We start from the raw sequence: 17,197 nt of genomic DNA on the forward strand, positions 1-17,197 counted from the left end.
AACACTGTATAACAGTCGGATGTTGAACAAGTTGACTGAAACAATGGGCATTTTAAAATAAACTGAAATTGACTCAATCTGCTTCAGTATGAAAGATAACTTTTATACGACTTCAAATAAGAAAGACTTGTAATTATAATCTAAAATGAATTTATGTTAGAATTGCATGATGTTATGTAGTGTCGGTTACTATGTTAGGCCCATATAACTTATTCTAGCTTCTGGACAGGTCAATCTATTCATTCTTCTTGAGTCACGTTTTGACCTTGTTAATTATTCACTTATCAACCTTGACTTTTTATATGAGCGTATGTGTACATCTCATATACTCACCAAATGTCCGTAGCTTATTTTTGTGTGAGTATAAATATTAATTAAAGCTTGATTGAATGGAGTTGGTTTACACGCCTTCAACAGTGAGCGACCTTTTGTTTTGCTTCCCTCTCTTTTTCTCGCTTCATTCGCTGCGATTCTCTGATTGTCTGTTCCGATCAACGAATATACAAAATATATCTATTCAAACATCCATTCTCGTGCTTGACTTATTTAATTCCTTTATCCAGTAAAGCGATTTAAGTCGATAATTATATACAAGGATAACCAGGTTGCATATTTTGACAACGATCATTCATGCGATATAACTAGAGTCAGATCCAGGGCCACTAAATTGGTGAGCCCGTCGACAACATTGTCCGGTCTAATTAACGTCAAAATGAAGGACCTCAGTAAAAGTATTCAAAATAGTGGATTATTGAATAAAGTGTTTTGATTACTATGACAGTAGAAGAAATGAATTAGGAGGAAGTTTTAATTGAAGTTCGTATATATCATTAAATTGTTATCCTATCGAACTAGGAGTATTCTTCAGTATGTAGCATTAGTTATGTCAATTCATCCATATATTGAGCTCATTGTCAGAAATAGATAATCGTTTTCAACATAGTTCTGCCGAATCTCTGTATGAGGCCCCCTATTTTTCGTAAAACGGATATCACTATAAGCATTACCACCATATACTACGGACAGACAATATGACTTGCAAAATAGAATATAGAAATCTGTAGATTTATGGAAACTAATACATTTAGTCTCTTCCGTATAATTTACATATATACATGTTCATTCACTAATTAAATCCAGTCACCTAAATGAAATTAAGTAAAATGACAATTTATCAACCGATCACAACTTAATAAGTCTAACTGTTACTAAGTAAATATTTGGATATTATTTATAGCTTAATAAAAATACAATGAGAATTAAAAAAAAGCTAATAGCAACTCAACTATCAAAGTGCATTAAATATAACTTGATTAATTTTTATAGAGCTGATATATCGAAATCATATTTCCATTGATTATGATATTTGGTAATAATGAGTTCTTGATAGAAATCAAATTAATAATCCATAAAAACTCACTTGGTATTATTTACTGGAATCTTTCCATTGATGTTTAGGACTACAATTGATCAGTCTGTTATTGGTATATGTGCATACTGAGCGTATTGCCTTAATTCACAAGCTTTATAAGTAAAGATGAATAGTGACTAGCAGTGGAAACCAGAACGCGCGTTTTGTCCTATTTGGGACTTGTCAGCTGGATGTACCTGCATCTCAAATTTGATGTTTACCCATTGCACAAGCAAGTGGTTAACAGAACTCAGTAGCAAAGTGGGATGCCGCGATGGGATTCGAAGCGAACGGTACTGAGTTCGAGTCCCAGAGTGAGCATCAACTTTGAATCCCAAATAGGACGAAACACGCGTCAAAATGGATTCCACTGCTAGCCATTATTCATCTTTGCTTATGATAAAAACTGTTTTGTTAGTTTAGTAGATTTATGTTTATTGATCACTGAGTAATGGTTGATATAATATTTGTCTAGTCCTCAAAATTAATTAAATTGCAATGTGGCCACTAATTTAGGTGATTAAACATTGATTACTCTATGTTTTTAATATTAAGGAGTTAGAAGTTATCGGGAGGAAACCTTAGACTTAGGTTTTGTGTTAATTATCACTCATCAGCAAGACCTACTGGAAATATCAATAGAACTAATACTCTCTAAGAAATCCAAACTAACGTCACTCAGTTTTATATTTGAAGATATTGACATTGAGTTCAGTCATGAAATGATCTCATGTAGGGATGAAATATTTATATTGATCGTGTTATGACTTTATGTCTGGCTAGTTACCACGTGATTTATCCACCAATCAAAATACGACTTATACAATCTTAGCACTGTGCCAAACCAATGACTTTCGACCGGTATGAGCAGCCTAGCGTCCTTATTGGTCCTATGTCCGCTTAGCCAGTCCACTTGAATCCAGAACACCAATATCAGCTCCCACTAAGCGAATCGATTCAAATCATTTATTTCAGACATACTGGGTTTATATATCAAACAAACAGACTGCAATGCACCATAAAATAGGAAATAACATTTGTACACATTAGAGCCAAAAAGTGACTGTGAGCGTGGGAGACAGTAGTCAATAAACTGAACATAGCTTAAGAACAGTAAATCGTACAATAACAAATTATAGATCAAAATGAAGCTTATAATAAGAGTAATATAAATATACATAATCTAATTATTGAATAGTTATACTATGAGAATGTATAGATAATATTAGTCAATTAATATGTCTCAGTAGTTACTCATGATTTAATCTTCGCTCGGATATAACAGACCGAATATTTTACTGGTTATCTTTCTTCACGCACTGACTTTAATGAAAGAACTGATAAACATTAACTAATATAATTGGGTTTTTCTCTTTTTCCTCAAAATTCACAAAATGAACATCGAAATCAATTCAATGAATAACAATTTATTGTATTATCCACTAAATAGGGTAATTAAATGTAAACAAATGGTCAATATCAAGACTTTAAAAAATTCATCAGAAATGAGACATTTTAGTAAATCTAAACATTCAATATTAAGTATATAGAGAACTTCATTTTGATCAAGAAATCTTTTTTACTTACGCCTGTTACTCCTAATAGAGCATAGGCCGCCGACCAGATTCTCCAACCCACTCTGTTCTGGGCCTTCCTTTCTAATTCCATCCAATTCTTGTTCATTTTTCTCATGTCTATCTCCATTTCCCGGTGTAATGTGTTCTTTGGTCTTCCTCTCCTCCTTTGGCCTTGAGGATTCCATGTGAGAGCTTGTCTTGTGACGCAGTTGGGTGCTTTCCTCAATGTGTGTCCTATCCACTTCCAGCGCTTCTTCCTGATTTCTTCCTCCGCTGGGATCTGGTTTGTTCTCTCTCACAGTAGGTTGTTGTGATAGTGTCTGGCTAACGGATCCAAATTGTTTTACTTAGACAGCTGTTAATAAACATCTGTATTTTCTGGACGATGGCTTTCGTAGTTCTCCAGGTTTCTGCCCCATACAGTAGAACTGTCTTGACATTTGTATTGAAAATCCTAATCTTGGTGTTGGTTGACAGTTGTTTTGAGTTCCAGATGTTCTTCAGTTGTAAATATGCTGCTCTTGCTTTGTCGATCCGCGCCTTCACATTTGCATCAGATCCACCGTGTTCATCAATGATGCTGCCCGAATATGTAAAGATTTTACATCAAGAAATCTTATTAACAGTTAAATATAGCAATAGTTGAGCAAATATTTATTCTCTATAACATTGTCTTCATGTTATGTAATCTAGAAAGTGTAGTACATGTGACATGTATATTAATGTTTTATTAAAATTGTTCACTCTGTTACATTGCCCCTATTACCCATTATATAAAATCGAATTACAAAGTATATATATATATATATATATATATATATATATATATATATATATATATATATATATATATATATATATATACATCTATAAACTTAATAAGACTGACTTTGTCAGTCGAAACGTATGTACATATATATTCATTCTAAATGCTGGTTGTTGCCAAATATCATCTATGAATTTATGATTATAGAACCTGAAGACAATGTAATACATCATTCATTCTAACTAATTGTAATAAATTAAAATTTTATGAATACTGTTACCGTATGATATCATCTTTAGTAAATCCGTATATAGATAATTTTTCTTTTAAAAAATGATTAGAAATCTGATATCTGTCATTGAGTTGATCAATTATTCATATGTAACGTAAAAACTGACATATACATATACATCGATTCAACTTCCCACATCATATCAACAATGCATAATGAAATCATAATATCAAGATGGTAATCATTATTACCACGACTACTAATATCAGATATCTTATTCAACAGTAAAACAGAGTGAACTGTATACTGACAGTATACTGACCTTCAACCTACGCTATATATGATTCAAGTTAGAAAAAAAGCTAACACTTGTTGCAATTAAAAAAGATTTAACAACAAAGAAAAATTTTGGAAGCTTGGTATTCATAGGGAAATTAAAAAGAATAATGACAATTAAACAATCATAAATATCAACCAGAAATGGGTATTGTGGACATTATAGTAATTTAGTGGTTGAATTCATGAGTCATTTGAAGCTAGACCACTATGGAAAACCTGGAAGCACTGGATGGCCGTTTCGTCCTACTGTGGGACTCCTCTGCAGTGTCCACTCAGGGTTCCGCCTCGCGGGGTTCAAACCCAGGACCTCTCAGTCTCGTGCGTGAGCCCTTAACCACTAGATCACTGAGCCGTCATTCAATGGTGTTAATGTTTAACTTCAACCAATCCACGAAGTCGCGCCACCGTCCAACATTGTCATCAGTGAGTTACTTTCTGACAACAGACCCAGATGAACTCCACTGGTCACGGCTTTTCACTAGAACTCCAGGAAATACTTCTTGGAGACCTTCACTAGTGAGTATATGATTATAATCAGAGATGGGTTTTGTGGATATTATAGTAATTTAATAGTTGAATTTTATAAATCTAGAGGTTAAGTGCTCACACGTGAGATTGATAGGTCCTGGGTTCGAATCTCGTGAAGCAAGATCGTGGATGCGTACTATGTGAGGAGTCTCACAGTAGGATGAAATGGCCGTCCAGTGCTTCCAGGTTTTACATGGTGATCTAACTTCAATTGACTTATGAATTCAACTATTAAATATACATTTGATTTTAAAATTAAAATTAAAATCATGTCTGAATTAAATTAAAAATCATGAGATTAAATCAATGGTAAAAGTCACATGTAAACTATTTTTTGGTATTCAATATGATCAAATCAAATTTATAGGTTAGAAAAGGCTGTATTTGATATTTTATAGCTGTTCTCCATTTAACATTCAATAATGTCTTTTTTTGTCAGGATTTTATTGAATCAATTAAATGAATATTGATACAGGTGATAGATAGTTTATTTCACAAGGACAATTGATACTTGATTATAAATAAGTAACATTTGATTAAACATGATTGTTTTAGAAAAGAAACAATTATATAGTAGAGTGATTTATTGAAAGATAATTTAGATAAACATTGAATATTTTAGCTTGAAACTAATTTGGAAACTCATTTGATATTGTTTGGCTTGTATCTTCCCATTGAGGTTTAAGACTGCAATTGACCAGCTGACGAGTCCCAAATAGGACGAAACGCGAGTCCTGGATTCCACTGCTAGCCACTATCCATCATTGCCTATAAAAAATACTTTAGAAACTGTTCCCATAATTCAACATGGTATAAAACTCAAGACTAAAGTCTTATAACGATAGTAGCTATGTAATGGAACTCGTGACTAAATTCAATGCTTCAACAAATATCGTAACAATTGAAGTTCATTTAACGGTTGCGGACATAAAAAAATAATGTTTTAACACTGATGTTGTTTAGTAGAGTGATACATTCACACTCGACTATCTGACTGACAAAAAAAAGAAGCACATAATAATCGAGACATGGTTATGATATGACAACAGAAAAAAAAACATTTATATACAAAAAATAAACATGTATGTGACATGACAGATCTGTCTGTTCTGTTTCTACTGACCATTCATGATCTATTTTCACTAGACACATTACAGTTGTAAACTGTTGGTTTCGAATCAAATAATTTGGACCGTTCAAAGGTCCTAACTTCTTTTCAATACAAGACCGTGAATATTATAATAAAAGATGTGGTAATTTTTGGAGTCGCCCCCCTTACAAATACAATATATGAAAATATTTTACCTGCTCACTTAGAGAAATCAATAAAAGTCAAGTGAAAGAATTATTAAATTACTGTAGTTAATTAAACAGCATGAAACAACTCAGTTATTCAACAAATTACACCGACTGAAATAGATTTGTCAATCGAAAGTGGACTATAAATTCTGTTTCTTACTGCTAAATAATTTTAAACACTTGATTGATGATTGTATTTAGCTTTATTCAATAAACTAGAATACTCTAGTTAAGTCTTAGATGAATTAATACTGTCAAGTCTGAAATTTGGTAAGAATTACTAGATTATTATTAAATATTCTGACTGAAGTGAATGTAAAGGAAACAAGTTACCAATGTAATCATATGTAAACCAAGTAGTCTATAAATTTCTGAATTGATCTATTGTAACTTCTACAAGTTCAAAAACTTAGATTTTGTCTTGTAGCTGATTAATTGTCAGATCCGTTTTCTAAAGACTGGAATCTTCAACTTTTTCATCGTCTTAATTCACTTTTAATAAAAAATGTTCGTTCATAGTAATCATTCATACGGAAAATATTTTATGGTTTACATCATGAACTTACCTCAGTTAATCAACCACTGAAAGCTAGCAGACAACGGACAGTTGTTTTACTTCAGTATAGGATATGCGTCACATACACTGTCTCATATACCACACACTTGTTGTTGAAACAAGGACCTTCAAACCTTCCAACGAGTGATAAGCCTTAAAATCAAGGGTTTGTAGTATTTCGTATAATTACACGCCTACGCTTAACATTTGGACAGATAAATTATTCTAATCTTTCCATCTCTATTCTGTCACCCATACATTTGATCTTGTTCATTACTCACATGTAAACGTGTTTTTTCTTGACACATGTACAGATGACATTACCTATGTATCTATACACTTGTATTTTTTTCATGTTTATAAATGTTAAGTCACGTTTAATGAGATTGAATAAGTCGATCTGACTTCTCCGATTTGCATCTCTTATCATCTATCCACATTAATGGATGTATGAAATATATTTATTCAAAATCACTCTCATAGTTGACTTATTTTAACACAATGTTCACCAAGGTAATCAAGTTAATTTAGGAACTATTTATTATTATTACTCTTCTATATCAAACGGATTGAAAAATGACTATTAAAACATCCAATGGTTTACTTTTTCAACTTCAGTCAATTCGTAGTATTGTGCAACTGTCTTTTAATACAGTTATTAGGTAACCGTCTCACACTTAACGTCGTTGAACTCCAATGGTCATGACTTCTCTTTATAACTCCGATAATTACCTCTAAGTAGTTGTCTAACTGTTATTCATACTATTAAATTCAATACCATACACTCCTCCCATTGAACCTTTAACAATTATTTTAAACTATTCATTTGTTACATGATACAGGTTTTAACAAAAGAAACCGGTGAACCAGCTTCAGCTGAACTTGTTCGTAATGTTATACGTAATTGTTTAAGAAATGCAGCTGTATTGAACTATGAACGAATTTCCGAATATGTTATGATTGAAGGTAATTTAAGATTTTATATTTAATTATATAAGCACAATTAATAAGTAAAGAAAGTTGATTTTAGGTGACCCTAGGACATTTTCTATATGGTCCATTTTGTACATCTTTATAAATGCATAACTAAAAGAGTGAACTAGATTTATTTTACTCAATTGAGATAAGATCATGAAAATTCATCTACTGTTTGTTTCATGTGAATTTATAATAAATTGACCTCTTGACTGTCTCATCATTCCATCTTTTGGGTAAGAAATCTAAGAATTAAATCTTAATCTCTAAACTTCATTATCCAAGCTCGATATTTAACCAATATTTCCAGGTAATTGTCATTTTTTCACAGATATCACTCTCATTGTCTGAAATTTAAGGAATTAATCTCTTAACAGAAGACATGCCGATTAACTTAAAATACCTAAATGGTGTGATTTTGTTTGATGAAGATTCTGACGAAATCTAATTATCTGATCTCCTTGAGTAACAAAGCAAGTATTTTTGGGATGCATTTCTCTCTTGCTCTAGGACTGGTCATTGTCAACGCCTGTACTAATGATAGAGACAGGAGTATTTGAACATATTAACCACTTCACTTATCATGAAAGTTCTATCAATCCCAGTGAGTTGATGTCTAATTATATCTGAACATGGATTCAGAAAGCCCGGTTAGGTTTTGTCAACTTACGTCACTTGTGGCGTAGGTGGTATGTGCGTCTGTTAACTAAAGGGTAAGTATACTACTCAGCTAACCACTCTGTAATAATCAATGGGTGTGAAACATGATCTTTAAAAAGCAAATACACAAGCTGACTGTAGATTTTCATCACTGTTCTCTTCGATGAATTACTCTTGTATAGTTACTGACGAATAGATAATGTTGAGGTCAGACACAATCAGGGTAACAGATAAAGATAGCACATCAGTTAGTAAAGTTGCAAACTTTAATCCAACAAGGAAGTTGAGATATGTGTTGCGCATATACAATCATTAATTGCACCAATCACCCATATTTGTTAGCTGAAGAGTAGGCTACAAGAAAACTAGTTGCAACCATGTCAAACGTGGTATCAGCCAATGAGATTATTGATTGTTGAACTGACCTATGTTGGTAGGTGCAGACTACCTGTTTGAGGTTCTCAGAATTATTGCGATCATTTGTTGGATACAGTGAGCGACACGACTCTGAATCGAAAATAATTGAGCAGATGTGTTTCCTCTATATTATGCCCTAGACTATGAGCTTTGGAACCATATCCTCAATGGTTAGCCTTTTTCACTATCACTTATACTGCATTATTTTGATTCATTTCCTATGCGTCTTTTTTATCCTCTTCCTAATTTGGCACAGAAACCTGATCCAACAAATAGATGTGTAAGGCTCTAGATTGATTTGCAAGTTTTACTTAGTTATTGTTTTCAATACTCGTCTGTATGAAATCAGCTGGCAACCGACATCATAGTTATTTCATCGTAGCATTGTCTGTTTATCTACAGGCTTATCTGTATTCAATTGAAAATTAAAAGTATATTAGGGAATTAATTCATTGCCCTTCAAAATTGCTCGTGTGATTTTTTCAGTTTATTACGAAACTACTAAAACATAGATTGAGTAGTCCAAAAATAATCGCTTGGTTAAATTGTTAAATTGAAATACAGCCATATTAATAAATGTTGTTACTAATTTTTCATAATGTCTGAAATGAATTGTATAAGTTGGTGGATGGATATGGACTACCGATATACACTTAGTTAAACATTGTGCTGGTTATTTTTCTGTCACTATTACGAAGTATTTACATTATACATATACATAGTCTTCGATTATCCGTTTGCATCTTCCGGTGTGTTCTGCCATCTGTACTATCTTCTCGTCTGGTCTCCACGTATTCTGTCTACTTCGTACTTTGATATGCTGAAACTTTTCAATCCGTCAGACAACTGTTTTGACTTTGAAGCCACGTTACACCACATACTAATTACAAACAATGCTTTGAGTAGCGTCAACTACAGTATGAATTAGATAGCCGATTATACTTTAAACTATATATTACGTTAAACAAGCCTACTAAAAAGAATAATTTGACTCTTGAGTTAACAATTTTGAGTCTTAGCACATTATTCTAATACACTTATCAGTTTTGTCCTATAATCCATTATTGGTAATTACAGAATTATTCCAAACGCATTCAGTTTAATAACAATTGGCTAAATTAATTATAAGATTGATATGTTGTAACTTGATTTATCCCACAACAAAATAATAAAACGTTTAGAACTAACCTTCTTACAACATCGGTATTTGTATTGTCAGCTGAATCACGAATTAATCACAGTTACTTTCACTAATTTGAAGACTAGGTAATCCAAACGAAATGTTTGTCAATCGTGTAAAGCATTCTGTTGGTAAAGTCCGATAGTATGTATGATTAATTATGTTAGTTCTGGACGTGTTATTCCAAAACAATGTTTAGATATACACATCCAATAAATGTTTTCTGAGTGATTTCTCGAATTGTTGAAAGAGTTTTCAGGGGTTATTGGTGGCATTTTCTAATATTAATTGATTGAAATGAAACAAGAATGAAACGTGATACCACTACAATACTATACAATATGTTAAAGCCTATATCTACATTAGCTAGAAAATGTACAAACCGAATGGCCCAAAACTAGCACGTTAATGTTATGAAATTGTTATATCCCAATAAGAATAATGAATGGTAGTTTTTGGGATCCATTTATGGACCAATACTATACGTATATTTTTATCGTATAATTGTTAATCAACTAAACTATTCATATTCATGTCTCTCTTATCACAAGCTTTATTTTAACCTATAAACTGTTATTATACGATTTACCATTCTTGAATTATTCAGTGTATGTTAATCACTGCCCCCTCATTCACAGCCACATCTGGCTAATTCTTGTACAAATGTTGTTTCATATTTTATTGATGCGTGGTGGTCTGTTTGATTGGTATATAAACAGAGTATGGTTGAAATAAATTGATACATATCGCAGAGGCTCGGGTTGGTGTTCTGAACTTAACTGGCTGGGCTAGGCTGGAAGCAGGACCAATCAGAACTCTAGGCTGCTCGCACGTGTTTTACGCATCCTTGGTCCGATCGGCGGTCACAATTTATATCAGAAATACAAGAATACATGGTTAATAGTACGCTAACATCTATATGATGACGTTGTTTTTAAGTAGAAAGATCTTCATGCATTAAAAAATCGACTAATCATCATGACACTAATAATTAAAGCTTTTTTTAAAGGTACATCAGTACTCTAAACGATGAGTGATTTTTAAACGTTAAACCAAGAATGATATTTACCAATCCACCATTGCGTAATCATATTTTTAAAACTCTTATCGTAGCTTAGTTACTAATCTGCCTTTGTTATCTAATTCAATAACTGGATAGTATTATTTATTTGTTTATTTATTCATTACAGTCGTTTCTGGACCACGAGTTAAAAGTAAGCATTTTTAAACTTATTTTTTGAATGAAACTAAACAAACTACTCATTAGTATTCATTATTCAATTTGTGGTTTATGATTGATTAATCAAACTAAAATTCCATTTATTTTTAAATAATCTAAAGTTGGAAAAGTGACTGATACTTTTTCACTGTTTGCTTAACTATTACAACAAACTATTCCCTAAAATTATCTACCGCATGGATTAGGATGAATTTAAGTTGAAAGTCAATCAAACATCGTTTTCATAGGTAGATTATCTGCCTTATAACCATTCATTATTATTCAATTAAACCTCAACCTATCATAGTTAAAGCCCATGAAGTCTTTTGATTCATTTGAATCTTAGATGATCAGTAATACAACTCAGTATATTTATTTCAATTAGATATGGTATTCAAACTATTTGAATCTAACCATCTAACTTGAATGGAATGATGTTATTCAGTAGTATAATTTGTTAGTACATAAATCAGTTTGTTATCAGTAATCCTTGTCTATAATCTGTATTGTGAAACTGTTACAATATTGTTTGGAGATGATAATAAAAACACTTTAAATAACCCATATTGTTGACTTGTTGGATTCTTTTCTTTTTCTTTATTCTTTTAGACACAAATAAAGAAAGCAGAAAAATTCATGAAATGTATCATTTAGCTGAACTTTGTATTGAAGTACTTAAACAAAATGAACAACATCACTCTGAGGTGAATAATACATTCACATAACATACATAAGTTTTTCCTTTTTTAAATGTGAACTTGAATTGTTACATGCATATTCATTGTAGTAACTTCATATCGAGTTAAATATGTTTGTTATCATTTGAAGCTAATGAAACGTTTGAAGCAAAGATGAATAGTGGCTAGCAGTGGAATCCAGTATGACGCGCATTTCACCCTATTTCGGACTTGCAGCTGGATGTACCTGCATCTCAGAGTTGATGTTCACTGTAGGACTCAAACCCAGTAACGTTCGTTTCAAACGTCATCACGTTATCCACCTAGCTACTGAGTCCTGATAGCCATTTGCTTGTGCAATGAGGTGAAGTTGAAATTCACTTGGTACTGTTTACTTGAATCTTCCCATTAATGTTTAGGACTGCAAGTGATCAGTCTATTATTGGCATATGTGCATACTGTGAGTATTACCGCGATATTGCCTTAATTCAAAAGCATTATAAGCAGAGATGGATAGTATGTACATATGCCAATAATAGACTGATCAATTGCAATCCTAAACATCAATGGGAAGATTCAAGTAAACAATACCAAGTGAATTTTTTTTTAGAACAACACATATAAGCGAACAATTGTTTTCATATAGATCGTCATCAGGCTTTACTCTAATATACATGAATATTCATATATATTAGAGTAAATCCTGATGACGATCTAATTGAATTTTTTTTTAATCTTAACACATAGATATTGTTACAAGGAGACACCAAATGCATATGCGCCACAGAGATCTCATTCGATATGTGTGAAGGCTGTATTACTGCCCGAGTGCCCAAACCGAAGCAGGTGGTTTTCTTAGAGGGCCACACCCGGAGCTTTCCACCTGAAGGTCTGATCCACAAGGCAGTGGAGCATCGTGAGGAGATGCAGTCACATGGTAGCCAGTGACCGACGATTGGTTTATACATCATTTGTTCTTTCAGGATACTGGATCCCATGTGCACCATTGGTTTGGGATCCGGTTAAAGCTCCGGATATTCGTTTTTCGTCCTCTCATTTTCGTAAACAACACCCCCGCCACGAGAAAACAGTGAGTAGGACTTCTCTGGCAGAGGCTATATACATGTGGCTATATGAGAGCATTTGGAGAGGGAGAGCGGACTGTCTCCACTCTCGGCAGTACCAGGGCATTTGGGGGCCTAAGTGAATTTAATAAAACGTTTGTCTTGATGCCTACATTCTAATGTGCTCTGTTTAAAAGTTGTCTCTATTTTTGATTGAAATTATTTTAGTCATTCTCCTGGTTCAATGATTTATTTGTTGAGCATACAGAGAATTTTTGGTATTTATTTCAAATGGATCTATTTGAATTATTGGATAGATTACCAGAAGATTGTTGGGAAGTGTTCGATTTATTTCAATTATTGAACAATTATCTATTAAACGATTGTAAGTTAATTGAATTAAGAATTAATATCTGATGATGACATATAATTCATATATATATTAGCTACCTCTTAAAAGGCTCAATAAGAATCAGACTATATCATAAACTGATTGATGTTAAGAACTAATGATCATAGTGAATTTCAACATTGTACACTAAAAGTATCGTATTCTAATGGTACTATATTTGATCACACATAGTGTACTGAACGAGAACACAAGTGAGGACAATTAAATGCATTTGAACGCACAAATTACAGAATATCTTAGTAAAATCTGAGAACCATACAATAAATAATTCATTTACAAATTATCAATCACTTGTCTCAGACTTCACTATTCCTTCGTTTCCACAACAATCATTCACTATTCTCGTTCTATTTCCTTTGATTTTCTTAAGCTTCTGCTTCCAGGTATTTCACTTTTGATTGGTGATACATACTACTTAGTAGCACACACTATAATACGTTTGTGGGTGTTCATTATGAAAAAGTCCCAACTTAGAGTTCAAAAGAAATATATTCAGTTCTTTTTAATCTCTAATTGCTACTAACTGGTACAAATGTTTAATAAAGATTATATTCAATTGTATTTAAGGGAATCCTTGCAATACTAATCTTTTTATATTGTAAAACTTTCTAAATTTTTTCATCTTTTTTAACAGCTAATTTATCTAATGGTCGATTTCATTATGAATTAGCTAATCGTTTTACACCATTGGTAGATCGATATATTGGATTAATGGCGGATTCTATTGAACAAGCATTAATAGAGGGATGTAAGAATGAACGTTGGATTCCAGCCTCGAAATTAGACAGAAATGAAGGCAAGCTATGTATTGTTATTAGTAATTCATTTTAATGCACTTGATTGCTTTTTACAACCTGAAATAATACGTTACTGTTAAATTATTGAAATTCATGAAGCGCTAGACAGTTTGTTCAAACTGTTTAACAACTCTTGAGGACTGCATGGTAACGGTCTCACTAAAGGTTGAACCTAGAACTTCCAGCATTTAATTAAAGTTAAAAATGTGAACTTCTAGGTATTAATTGCTTAAAGTTATCTTTCTCTATGGGCCACTTACACATAACTATGCACTGCTAAGAATTCTAAGACAAAGAAGAAATGGCTGTTCATATTGAGTAAAAGCTTTACTTTTTTTCCAAATAGGTACAAGTGAACTTCGTATCAATAATATTTCACAACATAAAGCTGAGTCTTTATTAAGTGTTCACAATTCCTTAGCATCGTTTACTAAAATGGAAGATATTGGAAAACCCAATGAAACCTCATCAATTAATATACCAGCTTTTCACCATACCGATAGTGAATGGAATTCGTCTAATTGTTCAACTAAAAATATTCAGAATAAAGAGAAATTAGCAACACCACAAACAACAACATCAACTGGTTCAGAATTATATCGATATTCATCGGGTAATTTCAATATGATTGGAAGTCAAACATGCCAAACCGTTATTGAACTCTTATGGAGATTATATAAATTAAAAAAATTTATTCATGAATTAAATTGGCCTCAATCGGTTTTAGCTGAAGCATTGGATGAAAGGGTGTGCATACTATGTGCACAAATGCTTCGAGAAGTTGTAAAACGGTTAGTTAAATTTTTTGCATTTGATTTTGCCTATTATATATGTTGTTGATGCAGATTTATGAAGATCAGTTTAATTTGTAGATTGCATTCGTCACAGGTTGATCTTTTAGATGCTCTCTGTCTTAATTCAATGTGAGCGAGTAGCGAATTATGTCGATGAAATATAGATCCAAATTACTTCATATATGTTTTATCGATTTAACTAGTTTAGAACAATAGTATATAAAAGGTCGAATAAAAGTGTTTTGGATGTTTATATTTTATACATCCGTTTCGACAGATTGACGAAGAGATGAGAGGCGGAGATGATAGTTGTGTCTTCTCAAAATACTACTCAATACAATTATTAATAAAACTCAAAATAGTGGTAGAAAGGAGAAAGACATAGGATAAGATAAACCTGAATTAATATGCTACCCTAGTAAACAATATAATTGCTTCCAACTTGATCACTCCTTCAAATAATGGCCCATAAATGCCCTGCTGCTGCCATGGAAGTGGAGAGTCAGCTCTTCCTCTCGAAATGCTCTCACATAGCCACACGTATACAGCCACTGCCAGGGAAGTCCTACTCACTGCACTCTCGCGGCATTACTGTTGTTTACGAAATTGAGAGGACGAAAAGTGAATGTCCGGCGCTTTAACCGGGTTGATGGACATGGAGGATCCACCTAGAGGAGTTGGAAAACTCTGATTCCAAACCAATGGTGTACATGGGCTCCAGGATCCTGAGGGAACTGATGGCGTATGAACATTTTGTTGATAACCGGTTACCGTAAGACTGCATCTTCCAACGTTGCTCCACTACTTTGTGGATTAGAACTATAGGTCAAAGATTCTAAATATAGCCCCCTAAGAAAACCACCTGCTTCTGTTTTGACACTCAAGCAGTATTCCCGCTCTCACACAAATCAATTGGTGAAGTGTGGTGCATATATATTTGATTCCTCCTTGTACCAATATTCATGTGTTTAAATAAATAAATGACTGAATAAATAATATATGAACTGCCTCAGTCATCTACTCTCATTTCCCATACTAGGATGAAACAATTGTCTAGTACTCCATAGTTTCAATGATACTTTAAATGAGATAACATTGATCGATTCATGATCTGAATAAAAAACTTAACAATCTCCACAACCTCATACTGATTGTTAGATTATTGATAATTTGTTCCACTTAACTGATCCTATGTCTTAGTCTATCATAGCATTTATGTTGTAAATTAGTGGGTTTACTTTGCAGTTATATTTATTTTCCAATGATGATTTAATTTTTATTTACAGTACTCTAATAGAACTAGAATCATTAATTAGAAAATGTGCCAAAACTGTGGATCTAATTCTTCCATTAGAATGTTTTACAATGTTAAATACAATTAGTGAATTAAGAGCTCATTTATTTTCATTATGTCATCCAACTGACCCAGTAAATATGGTAATCAATAATACTAGTAATAATATTACACGATCACATCGTCAACCAGTTAGGAATGCAGTAAGATACATTTTATTACATTTCATATATCTGTTTCCATTAATTTATATTTTATTTTGAATTATTGATTGCTTTTAAATATAGAGAATTTCCAGAGGTTACTGATATTTGAGCATAGATACCTTCAAAATATTACTCATGCATGTTTCAACCATCGAGAGCACTAGATAAGGATTGGGAATAGGTTGAAGCGGTGATGATGGTTCATTGAATTAGGTGGCTGAGTCACGTACTCTGTGTATAAAATCAGAGCCTATATCAGGTTGCAACGATGGCTAGTTTAACAGTAGGTTGGAAGAAAGCTTACTTACCTACTTACTTTCTTACACCTGTTAACCCTCATGAAGGAGCATAGTTCGCCCACAAGGATTCTCCTACCAACTCTGTCCTGGGCTATCGTTTCCAGTTGTTTCCAATTTATATTCATTCTTTTGATGTCTGCTTCCGATTCCCAGAGAAATGTGTTCCTTGGTAGAGATATACATAATCCAGTCAGTCACCAGAAATAAAGAGGAAGGAGGAGAGTAAGCAGCCTTGTCTGAAACTGATCCTCACTTGAAATGCGTCCTCAACTGTCCTCTATGCATGACTTTACAGCGTATTCTGTCGTATGAATTCCGTAGGATGTTGACGATTTTCTCAGGTACTCCATAGTGCTGAAGAAGGTTCCATCAGGTTCTTCTAAACACGTTGTTAGATGCTTTCTCATGGTCAAGGAATTTAATGTATAGTAACAAGTTCCATTCAATTGACTATTCAACGAGGATCCGTAGTGTCATGGTTTGGTCTGTGCAGCA

At 32.9% G+C, this 17,197-nt stretch overlaps 1 protein-coding gene across 1 annotated transcript in view; it reads left to right on the forward strand.

Annotated features, from left to right (window-relative positions):
- CADPS2_2 (Ca -dependent secretion activator) overlaps nucleotides 1–17,197 on the forward strand; it is an 88,370-nt gene that overhangs the window by 60,436 nt on the left and 10,737 nt on the right. Inside the window, exons 16-22 of the mRNA XM_051219230.1 lie at nucleotides 7,551–7,674; nucleotides 11,131–11,154; nucleotides 11,769–11,863; nucleotides 13,129–13,285; nucleotides 13,947–14,108; nucleotides 14,456–14,900; nucleotides 16,190–16,400. Coding sequence (XP_051068353.1) covers nucleotides 7,551–7,674; nucleotides 11,131–11,154; nucleotides 11,769–11,863; nucleotides 13,129–13,285; nucleotides 13,947–14,108; nucleotides 14,456–14,900; nucleotides 16,190–16,400 — 1,218 coding nt within the window. The remainder of the gene's footprint in view (nucleotides 1–7,550; nucleotides 7,675–11,130; nucleotides 11,155–11,768; nucleotides 11,864–13,128; nucleotides 13,286–13,946; nucleotides 14,109–14,455; nucleotides 14,901–16,189; nucleotides 16,401–17,197) is intronic.

The sequence above is a fragment of the Schistosoma haematobium genome, chromosome 2 (genome assembly GCF_000699445.3).
Source record: "Schistosoma haematobium chromosome 2, whole genome shotgun sequence".
Classification (NCBI taxonomy): Eukaryota; Metazoa; Platyhelminthes; class Trematoda; order Strigeidida; family Schistosomatidae; genus Schistosoma; species Schistosoma haematobium.